Consider the following 12,429-nt stretch of genomic DNA (forward strand, 5'->3'; position numbering starts at 1 on the left):
TCAACTTCCTTGTTTGTTCCCATCTCACTTCCCTTATTTCAGAAAAATTGTGTCATCATCAGTACTTACAAAAAATCATGTTTTGTACCTATCTAGTTTGAGAAAGTTTTTTTTGTCCTGTTCTTTCTCAGCCATTTATTGCCTATAAAAAAGGAAGGTCCCTGCCCACATTGCAGAGCCATTAGAACAGCCATCCTAAGCTTTGAGAGTGCGCTTGAAAGTTCTCTCCTCCTGCCTGCAAGAACCATGGTCCCTCTGGCTGTCCTCTTCATCCTCATCATTTCAGTACCTGGTTTGTTAGGTAAGTCGAAATATTTTCTTTCCCTTTGACCAGCTCTTTGTGAAGAAAGAAGCAAGAATGTCAGGGGCTAATAATGAACAAGGCACCTGTGACAATCATCCCTGACCGAACTATCTGGACTGCTATGAAATTAGGGGTCCTCAACGGATTCCCTCCACCCTTTCTATTCTGAGAAGGCAGGGAGTTTTTCCTCTTGTCCCCCTCTAAACACACCTCTTTAGATGTTGGTAAAGTGGTATGAGATGGTCCAGTCCACCCTAGGGTGTGTGGGAGGATTTGCCCAGTGTATATTTCCCAAGCTGGGAGTGTATAACCCCTGGAAACTCTTATGAGGGATCCAAATCTCTTGGGTTCAGACTTAGGCTCCTCTGGGCTGACAAAAAACTCTTTGACCATCACTAAATAGCTGTGTAACCATGATAAGTCACTCTGAGCCTCAATTTCTTCATCTGTATAATGGGAGAAATAATAATGCCCTATACTACATACCTCATTGCATTGTGAAAAAGATTAAATGAGGTAAGATAGACAGGCGACAAAGACACAGAGAGAGCAGGGTGGGGGGAGTGAGGTAGGGAGAGATAGGTAGGAAGAGATAAAAAGGGAGGGAGAGAGGTAGGGAGAGAGAGAGAGAGAGAGAGAGAGAGAGAGAGAGAGAGATGATTTATGTGCCAGGCAATATGTTAAGTGCTGGGTAAAAAAAAATACAGTAAGCAAGACAGTCCTTGTCCCCAAGGAGCTTGCATACCAATGAAAGAAGTCAACACATAGAGGCAAGCTAGGAAGCAGGAAAGGGGAACAAAGCACTCAGAGACATGACATGAGAAGATCAGGAAGTTTTTGTGTGAAAGAACTTCATAAACTGTAAAACTTTAAATATATCTTCAATATTCCAATAGGTCTGTGATCTCAATAATATGGACACATTCTAAGAAGGAAAATCACAATCCATCCATGCTTGCTAGAGGAGAACACCCAGAGTGCTAGGAGCCTTCTTCTCTTAATAAAGCATATAGACTGGATTGCCTCAGGGAAACAGCACATTGTTTAAATAGCTGCCACTTAAATAAACATTTCAAGGTCTGAAAAAAGCTTTATAGTGACTATATATTATTATTGTTATCCTCACAATAATAGAGAGAGGATAGGTGCTATTGTCTTCATTTTACAGATAAGGAAACTGAGGCAAACAAAAGTTAAGTAACCTACCCAAGGTCACACAGCCAGTAAATGTCTGAGAACAGATTTGAACTCTAAAGTGCTCCATAAAACATGAGTCCATCTTTTATATGACAATATTCTTCAGGAAAACCTGAGGTCAAGTTTTACATCTTACACATACCAGCTATGTGATGGTATGTGAACCTTTCAGAAGCCCAGAGAGATTGTGGTCTGTCCAAGGTCAGAAAGACATTAGCAAAGTTGGGAATTTCACCCAGGTTTACCAACTTCTCATCTAGTATTCATTCAACTGTAACATGGATCATGATCCCATTTTGTAGATTTAGACACATGGAGGGAATATTGCCCAATGTGTTATAGCCTTCAGGGAGCAGGGAGTCTTACTAGTTTTCCTGTATTCTAGTCAAGTGCCCTCCCAAAGCTTTCCCTCTCAGCCTCTCAAAGAGAATATTCAAGGTTCTTCTGGGTGATGGTCCCTCCTCTAACAAGGGGAACTATCCTAATCTTGTTATGTTCCACAATGAACCTCCATCCTCTTTTACCAGGACTTCTTAGTCCAATCTTCTGGAGAAGGAAAAGAAGAATTATTGGGAGAGAAGGAGGAAGAAAGGGAAAATAGAATTAAGGACAAAGGGATGAGATGAAGGAGGTAGAGGAAAAAGAGGGGAAGGGGGGGGAGTGTGGGTCTTGGTCCTCCAAATTCCTTCCTATAAGAAATATAAAGCCATCAACTTTGTCACTGTCTGTCTCAGGAACTAGAGAAAATGGAGCCGACATTCCAACTTCCTGCTGCTTCTCTTATATCCATCGCCAGCTCCCATACCGCTTCGTGGCAGACTTCTATGAGACCAGCAGCCTGTGCCACACTCCAGCCATTGTGTAAGTGACACTTCCACACCCTCCATCTGGGGAAAAGGAGACTGAGAGTTCAGGGAGGAACATTCAGGGGAGAATACAGGGGAGAGAAGGAGACCATCAGGGAAGCCAGAGGGTTGACTAAAATTGAACTTAGTCCTTGCTAGTTCATTCAGTCAATTAAGCATTTATTAAACCCCTACTATATGCCAGGCTCTATGCTAATTGCTGGGGCTGCAAAGAAATATAAAATATAGATACTGTCTCCAAGAAGCTCACAATCTAAATGTGGGAGACAAACAAGCTGAATTAATCATTAATTTAAGAAATTAAGAAATAGGGGGACAGCTAGATGGCTCAGGGGATTGAGAGCCAGGCCTAGGAACTGGAGGTCCTGGGTTCTAATCTAGCCTCAGACAGCTGTGTGATCCTGGGCATTTAACCCCCATTGCCTATCTCTTAATACTCTTATGCCTTAGAATTAATACACAGTATTGACTCTAAGACAGAAGGTTAAGATGAAGAGGAGAGGAGAGGAGAGGAGAGGACAGGACAGGACAGGACAGGACAGGACAGGACAGGACAGGACAGGACAGGAGAGGAAAGGAGAAGAGGAGAAGAAAAGAGGAGAGGAGGAGAGGAGAGAAGAGGAGAGTGGACAGGAGGGGATGGGAGGAGAGGAGAGGAGGGGAAAGGAGGAGAGGAAAGGAAAGGAGAAAGGAAAGGAAAAAGGAAAGGATTAGAAGCAGACACACCTGGTTCTTTCTCCAGGAAAGACTACAATTGGCAGCTAGAAACAGGGTGGCTATCATGCTGTATTATAAACAGAGAGAGCCATAGGGGGCAAAAAGCAAAGACAGGCAGAGGGAAGGAGTCAAAGAGATCCAGAAGCAGTCAGTATGGACACAGGAGGTAGGATGGTAAAGTAAGACAGGCAATATGGGTAAGAGCAGGAGGAAGGACACAGGGAGAGGGAATCATTACTTTGGAGGAGAGTTGGGAGCACTCAACAGCATGGACCCAATGGAGTTGGAAGAAGGCTTGGAGAGCAAGTGTTTGAGGTCTCATTCTTTCTCAGGCATGAAAAAAAAACTCCCCTTCTAGCTTTGAATCAATACTATGTATTGGTTCCAAGGCAGAAGAATAGTAAGGGCTAGGCATTGAGGGTAGTGACTTGGTTAGGGTCACAGAGCTAGGATGTCAGATATCATATTTGAACCCAAGACCTCCTCATCTCTAGGGCTGGCTCTCAATCCATTGATCCACCTAGCTGATCCCTTTCTTATAGGCTTTTTAGGGAAACAGAGCAATTTCTACCTGCTCCACCTTGGGGTTATTTCCTTAACATATCCAAATCATCTCAAAGTTATTGGTAAAATGTCAAAGTTAGATCTCAAAGTTATCAACATCTTTTTAACTTTCTACTGATTTGGAATATGGAGACCTAAATTTTGTATAGAATTGATATATCAAAGGATCAGAGCCTTGATGGCAGCATCGAGGTAGTTCCCCCTGATTGGGTCCAGGTAGCTAGGTTGTGAATTTTAGTTATTATATGATTTATTGTTCCTATTCAGTCATTTCAGTTGTCTGACTTTTCATGACTTTCATTTTGGATTTTCTTGGCAAAGATACTAGAGTAGCTTACCATTTCCTTCTCCAACTCATGGAAAATGAAGCAAACAGCTAGTGTCTGAGGCCACATTCAAAATCAAATTTTGATGACTCCAGAGCTGATGCTCCATCTATTATGCCACCTCCCTGCTCCAATACAATGACACAGTTTTAAATTATGCACTTTTGATCTTTGGGACAGCTTATACATGACTTTCAAGTTCCCCTTTGCCATCCAAAGTTCCTGCTATTGCCCCTTTGTACTGCCTCCCTGTAAAATCTGCTAGACTGACTGAGATCAGAGAGACCAGAGCAAGATATAATTTTAACATTCATGCAAATAAATATGTATAAAGAAGCTATTTATACAATAAATGGGAAATAATCAATATTGGCAAGTCATTAGAATTCTTTATTTTGTGCTTACCATTATTTTATTATTCTTATATAAACATTTATATATGTATCTTTCAAATTACATGTAAAAATAATATTTAATTTTTTTTAATTTTGAGTTTCAAATTCTCACCCCCCTGAACAATTAGATATAGATTATACATGCGTAGTTATGCCAAACATTTCCATATTAGTCATTACAAAAAAAATAAATTTTAAAGAAGCTTTTTTAAAAGTATGTTTTAATCTGCATTTAGTTTACCATTCTTTAAAAATATATAATCACTTAGTTCCCAGGAAGTTTCTTAGAAACTGCCTTATTGCTCCTTATATTTCAGAATCTGAAAGCTGTTTCCAGTGTGTTTGAGATGCCAGGTTACAGTGAGCCCTTCTCTTTTTTTCCATCTCTCTAGACCTTTCTTTGGCTGGTCAAGAGCAGGTAGAAAATATTTCTTGAAACCTATTTCAGTTCTTTTTTTCTCCCCACTTTTAAAAGAAAATTATGAGAGCACGTATAGGATCTTAGAGAAAAGGACTCTCTGGAGTAAAATTTACAGATGTGTTGGCTGCTTGCATTTGAGACTGGCTGGGTGAGGTTCTCAAAGGAGGCCCCTAGAATGGTGGAATGGAGGAATGACATTTGGGTGATTCTTTGAACTCATCCTTTTTATCTTCTCTATAAATGACATTTTAGAATCTGAATGGGATTATAGCATTAATAAGGAGTAACAAAAAGAATAATTGTTAAAGGTGGAATCAGAGAACCTTGGCTCAAATCTTGGCTCTGACACTTATTCGCTGTGTAAACTTGGGCAAATTCAATCAGCTGCTTCTTCCTCAGTAAAATGAGAAGGTTGGATTAGATCAGAACTTCTTAATCTATGTCGATCTGAAGTGACAAAGTAGCAACGACAAGGGTCTTTAATCAAAGCAAGGGGATTACAATTTAGGACACCACATAGCATGCCAAAGTACAGGAGTGCCCAAAAATAGTGAGGAGAAGGATTTAAATACACTTCAAAAGGGAGAAGTACTGAGGAGAGGCAGCAAGAAGACTTCAGTAGTTTTGCACAATAGTCAAAGACTAGTGATAGACATTTCGTTAGAACAACAGGTTCCAGAAAAATCACAAAACCTGATCCAACCGTGAAGTCAGTGAGGTCGATGGAGCCCTTTCTGATGACTGCATTCAATATATTTCCCACCTTTCTATCAAGAGGAGTTCTGTCATAGCTGACCAAGGAATTTGATGAGATGCTGAACCATAAAAGTATTAAGTATCATTGAACAAGCAACGCAATATCTTAGCCTTCCCAAGGCCATCCACCCAACTGTTTTCCCAGGGACAGATTTTCACTGGCTTTAGCTCTTGGACATCACTCCCGCTGAGCTGCTTGAATTTTCCTTGAAACAGTGAAACATTGGCTCAAGACCACAACAAAACTGAAAACTGTTTAAACTTTGGGTGTACAAGTAGAAAAAGGATATAGATGATATGCATGCATCCTGGATAAAATTCTCTCTCTTTATTGTGCTTGTGATTTATAGCATTCGGGAGCCTTTGGGGCTGGTGATAATACTAGATATTAGAGAGAGAAAAAAGAGCTGGGTAGCATCTCTTATGGTTTCTAAAGAGAATCCTTGATCTAGAATAGAAATGGACCCTAGAAGCCATGTTGCCCAACTCCCTCATTTTACAGAGGAAGAAACATTTTATAGATGGAGATAGAGAACCAAATAGTTCAAGTGACTTGCCCAAGATCACTCAAAGAGTAAGAATCAGAGCTTGTATTTGAAAGAGGTCTTCTGTCATTCAAATCCAACCCTCTTTCTCCTTCTATAGCTGCTTTTCAACTCCCTCTAGGAGTTTCTCCCATTGGAAAGAGAAAGAACTGGGAGCAGAGGAAGTAAAGACCAGAGGGTTTTCTGAGAAGACACCCATGGAATCATTGAAGAAATATGATAATGATAATAATAATAATTAGCATTTATGCAGCTCTCTAAGGTTTACAAAGTGATTTACATTTGTCTTTTAATTTAATAATCATGACAACTCTAGGAAGCAGGTTCTCCCCATTTTACAGTTGAGGAAACTGAGGCTAAAAGAAGTCGAGTCACTTCCCCAGGGTCATACGACTCATAGGTATCTAAGGCATCATTTGAACATAGTTTTTCCTGACTCTGTCCAGCATTTTATGCACTATGCTCTCTGAAGATTAAGGGAGGGTCTTAAAGTTTTGCAAAGAGACGATGGTGTTGTAAAGTAGTAAGACCTGTGAGCTCTCTTAGGGAAGGGAATCCTGGTGCTAAATTTATTATCTTTTCTTCTGCTTCTCACACTCCAGCTTCCTCACCCACAAAGGTCACCAGATCTGTGCCAACCCCCAAAATGAGTGGGTACAAGAGTACATCTTACTTCTGGAACAGAAAATGAGGACTGAATAATGCCACTCCTACCTGGATCATTTCTACAAAAGTATTCAACTTTCTCCACCTAAAAAATAAAATATGGTTTCTAAAATAAAACTGTCTTATAAGCTCTTCATCGCCTTCTTACCTCCAATCCTCATTGTCCTTTCTACTGCTTTGGATTCACTTCAACCTAGGTGACTTGTACTCTGTGTGCTTCTGCAACCCAAAATTCTCTTCCAGTGCCAAAGTTACAATGGCACTGGTCCTGTTACCAATGAGTAAAAGTCTACTTGATTACCTCCAATGTCTCATACTCCCTAGCAACACTCATTAATTTAGCAAGGCTGGTTCTAAATAGGATGGCTTTATTTTCACTACACAAAATAGGCAAAGACAAAAGTTTAGCCTAAAATATTTTTTAAAGTTTCTCTTCACTCTCTCATATCCTGACTCTACAATTGTCCTATCTCTCTCTCTTTAATTTTCATTATCAGACACTTCAGAAAGTCTGGTCTGTGCCAGAGTTTCTTGGTAGAATGTAAGCTCCTTGGGGACAAGTACTATTTTTTTGTGTGTTGTAGCCCCCAGTAGTGAGAACAGACCCCAGTAAAATAACAACCATAACCTAGAAGTAGTCAGACACATAGCTCCCACCCCCAAAGCATGAGAACTTAATCCATATCTGTTCCCAAATACTAGATGTTCTTCTAAGAAATCACTGGTACAAGAATTCTATGAGAAATTCTGTTACATGATTGCACATTGACATATTGAATTATCACCTATAGAAAACTCTATTCAGAACCACTGAGGTAATCTAGGTCTATTGTCTCCATCTTGTAAATCATTGCTAGCCATTGTCCCTGCAAAAGGCTTACCTAATCATTTAGCCTACATAATTTTCCCTATAAAGTGTGTACCCCAAATCATTAAACTTTGTCACTGGTCAGCAAGAAGATATGTGCATGTCCATCTGTCAGTCTGTCAGCTCAGCCCTCCTGTAATTCCAGAATTATTTTTCTCATCCCACTTCATTGACCCACAAGTAATTTGTTGAGCAGACCTCAACAATGTGTCTTTATCACTAGTGACTTCTACATAGTAAATATTTAAATTTCTGTTCATCCAAATGTCCAACTGACAGTCCTTGGCAAATTTTTACCTTTCCAAGAAATGTTTTCTAACAAAGGTCTTCGTCTTTATTTCTTAAGAGCAACAAATTATTCAAGAATAATAAAGAATCTGGGTTTATAGAGGCGAGGTTTGTGTATATACACATGAAAATGTATATGTTTTATTCTGTACTTTTAGTGTATACCTCATTGCTGAGATTTGGAAAGCATCATTTGTCATCTCTAGTCTTCTGGAGTGGTAAATGATCATTGAGCTGATCAAAGTTTTAATTCTTTCAAAGTAGTTTTCCCCTATATTATAGAAGTCATTGCATAAATTATTTTACCGCTTCTGTTCACTCAGCTCTGAATTTCATAGGATTCCTTCTATAATTCTCTAAATTCATCTCTTTTATAATTTTTATCATACCATCATATTCTCTTACATTCACATTCCATAATTAATTATCATTCTGAAGATGATAGGTAACCACTTTTTTCCAGTTCTTTTCTATAGCACAAAAAAACTACTATAAAATAATTTTGCATTTATAAATCCCTTCCCTCAGTCTTTGATCTTTTGAGAATATAGTACTAAGATATAGTACTATAGTACTGGGTTAGAGAGTATATACACAGTCGGATGATTTTTTGGATATAATTAGAAATTCCTTTCCAGAATGGTTGGACCAAATCATAGCTTCATCAATGGCACTTTAGCATACCTTCACTTCAACAATCCTTCCAACAATTACCATTTTCCCTTTTTGTTCATCTTTTTCAACCTGGAGAGTATGAAGAAAACCTCATAATTGTTTTTCTTTTAGATTATTTTAGTCTTGTTATAAAGTACTTGATAGCTTATATTTCTTCTTTTGAATATTGACAATTCAAATCCATTGACCATTTACCCATTAGGAAAAGGTTGTCATTCTTATAAATTTATATGAATTCCCTATATATTTTAGATATAGAAATTTTATCAAATAAACTTATGAAAAACTTTTTTTTCCAATTAGCTTTTTCCCTTCTAATTCTGACTCCACTGATTCTTCCTGTGCAAAAACTTTTCAACTTTATGTAAGAATAATTGTCTGTTTTAACTTTTATGATCATCTCTACCTTCTATTTGTTTGAGTTCTCCTCTCCATAGTTGTGAAAGGCATCTCTTTCCATTCTCATCTAATTTGTTTGATATAACCTTTCATATCTATTTGATGTGGCCATTCAGAATTTATTGTGATATGTGGTGTGAAATGTTGGTCTAAGCCTAATTTGATTCAGATGTGTTCCCAATTTTCTAAGCAGTTTTTTTGAATATTGAAGATATTTATCCCACTAATCGTGCTCTTTGGATTTATCAGACACTGTGCTGCTATCATCCATTGCTTCTGAACCTTGTTCTGAGACTGATCCATTGTGTAACTTTTCTTTTTTTTTTTTTAATTTTAAACCCTTAACTTCCGTGTATTCACTTATAGGTGGAAGATTGGTAAGGGTAGGCAATGGGGGTCAAGTGACTTGCCCAGGGTCACACAGCTGGGAAGTGTCTGAGGTCGGATTTGAACCTAGGACCTCCTGTCTCTAGGCCTGGCTCTCAATCCACTGAGCTACCCAGCTGCCCAACTTTCCTATTTTTTAAGCAGAATACCAAATAATTTTGTTCCTTTTCTTTCACTTTTTCCCTTAATTCCTGAGATTCCTAAGCTTTTGCTCCTGTAGATGACTTTCATTATTTTGTCTACTTCCAATAAGCAAAAAAGTAGAACAATAACTAAATTAGTTATTATTATAATTCTCCATATGTTTGCATGATCCAACCATAAGCAATTAGTATCTCTACTATTATTTGCATCTTCCTCTATTTCTATGAAGTGCTTCATTGTTTTGTTCATATATTTACTTTGCAGGTCTCAGTAAGTAGACCCTCAGGTAGTTTATTTATTCTGTAGTTATGTTTAATAGAATTTATTTTTCTTTCTCTTTCTGTTGTATTTCATTGTCATATATAGAAAGGCTGATAATGTTTGTAGTTTTACAAAAAGCAGCTAACAGTGCATCAGCATACCCTGTGAAAGCCATCAATAAGAAGAAAGTCCTCATATGCACCAAAATATTTATATCAGCACTTTTGTGATAGCAAAGAATTGAAAACGAAGTTCACATCCATTAATTTAGAAATGACTAAACACATTGTGGTACAAGAGTGTAATGGAATATATTATATTGGAATATATAACATATATTCTCATATATATTATAATGCTATAAGAAATTATGTATATGATGAATACAGAGAATCATGGGAAAGATCTATGTGGAACTGATGGATATTGAAGTAGGTAGAGCTAAGAAAACAGTATATACAATAACTACAGCCATGTCAATGAAAACAATGACACACCCAAACAACCAAAAATGAATTAACAAAAACACGAAAAACAAGCAGGGCTTGAATTCTCCCATTCCCACCTTGTGGAGGTAGAAGATTCACAGATGTTATACATTGCTCAGGTTTGGGGACTTTTTCAAAATAAAATGGGATTTTTGGGGGTATCACTTGGGCTGTGGTCAGCAATTATCAATATTATTCTGCCACTGTAACTGCTCACCAGTTGGTCTATGAACATTTATTAATCACTGAATCTGTGCTAGGCACTGAGTTAGATGCTGAAGACACGAGTCAAAAACAATATAGTCCCTGCTCTCAAGGAGCCTACATAGTACTTAGAGATACAATGTAGAATCAGATAAGTAAATCCTAGAAATATTCAAAATATGAACAAAGCAATTTTGTGCAAGGGACATGAACAACTGGAGGAACCAAAGTCCTCTTGAAGGAGGTAACAATCGAGTTGAAGTTGGAGGAAGTTTGGAGATTCCAAGATGAGGAAATGAGGAAAAAGAGAATTCTAGGCATGGGAGACAACCTGTGTAAAATCACAAAGGTCAGAGACAGAATGTGGTATATAGGGAAATGAATGGGAAGGTCTTCAGGTGTTCCCTGCTATCCATCATGGAATCACCACCTAAGATTAGGGAAGGAGAATATGTGGTGGAGCTGGTGCCCAATGGGTCAGGGATGGAAGGACTCAAGAAAAATTCCCTCTGTCCAAGCCCTGGAAGGAGAAGCAACTGAGAAATATCCAGGCTGGATGCCAAGACTGTTCTAGTTGGAGGGGGAGGGGGGAAAAAGGGATGTCTTGGGCATTTGCTCATAATGATGCAAGGGAAAGAAAAGATTTTTTTTAGAAAGAATGCAATAGAAGGCAAATGAAAGAGAAAGATTTTGTCATTGCCACAGAGGGGAACCTTAAGAGACCTCTGAACATCTTGGGTACCATTTCACAAACAGGAGAATATCTCTTTTTCTACCCCTGAGGGTGGGGAGGAAATGTTTGTGTTTGACCAAGAGGATATGAATGCACCATAGAATCTTACTAGAGTTGTAAGAGATCTTTAAGATCATTTGACACAGAGGTTCTTAATCTGAGGTTCATGCACTTATTTTTTTCAACTATCTTCATAACTACTTTTAACTATAATTAGTGTCTTTTGTAATCCTATGTATTTTATTTTATGCATTTAAAAACATTATTTTAAGGAGTCCATAGCCTTCACCAAGTTTCCAAAAGCAGGGGTATACAGACAACTGATAAGTTAGTTCTCTTAAAATGCATATGTATCTTGAACCCTTGGACTTCATCTCCCAGAATCCTTTTTCCTTCATTCACATAGAGTCTTTAGGTATTGTTTATAAGTTGTATGGGAAACCCCACCCCCTATTGTCTCTCTTTTCCCAGGTGTTCAGCTAGAAAACCTGATTTTACGCAGGCTTTTACTTTTATCTTTTTATTCCTTTTACTTTAAGTTATTATTAATAAATCTTATTAAATATAATACTTGGAGTTTTGTATATTAATTTTTAAGCTTACATTTATGGCTACCACTTTGGGATAGAATTCTCAAAAAAAATTTTTTAAGCCTTAAAAAAAATAAAAAAGAGAGAATTGATAAATTTTGTAAGCCATGTTTCCTCCTGCTGCTGCTGCTGTTCACACCTTCTTGGCCATTACGTGGGGGGGTCCTTGTCTTTTCTGCTATTCACAAGCAACAGCAGTTCACATCGCCTCTCTATGGTGCCCTGTGCTGGAAGGTCTGAGGGCTGTTTGGAAACTCATTGGTTCTGAAAAAATGGTAAGATCCCCATACCCATCCCTGCCCCAACTTGGGTTTCAAAAGCATGGTAGCTGCTTCAACTCCCTGCTTCAAGCTGAGGTGGCTTTTAGACCTCTGAGGAGCAAACCAACACTATTCAGCACCATCCCCCTTCTAGTTTCTAAGCCAAATTCTTAAGCTGACCCTGGGCTCATGGCTGAGAGAGTTGCAACTCAGGATTTTTCACAGGAAGGGGACTCCCCTTCCATTTTTTTCCCCATCCTACAGCCCAACATAACAGGGAGGGCAGATAGCCCAAATCAGTGGATTTGAAGTCAAAGTTTGGGGGATTTTGCCTCTAGTTTTTTGTAGTTTTTCTCCTGACCCAAAAAACACTAA

At 38.4% G+C, this 12,429-nt stretch overlaps 1 protein-coding gene across 1 annotated transcript; it reads left to right on the forward strand.

Annotated features, from left to right (window-relative positions):
- Positions 1-186: 186 nt before the first annotated feature.
- Positions 187-6,870, forward strand: LOC123247329 (C-C motif chemokine 4 homolog). Its single transcript, XM_044676193.1, has 3 exons — positions 187-301; positions 2,236-2,362; positions 6,694-6,870. Exons 1-3 carry the CDS (start codon positions 247-249, stop codon positions 6,791-6,793), a joined length of 282 nt encoding a protein of 93 aa, XP_044532128.1. The 5' UTR covers positions 187-246; the 3' UTR covers positions 6,794-6,870.
- The last annotated feature ends 5,559 nt before the right edge of the window (positions 6,871-12,429 follow it).

This window comes from Gracilinanus agilis, chromosome 4 (genome assembly GCF_016433145.1).
Source record: "Gracilinanus agilis isolate LMUSP501 chromosome 4, AgileGrace, whole genome shotgun sequence".
In the NCBI taxonomy this organism is placed as follows: Eukaryota; Metazoa; Chordata; class Mammalia; order Didelphimorphia; family Didelphidae; genus Gracilinanus; species Gracilinanus agilis.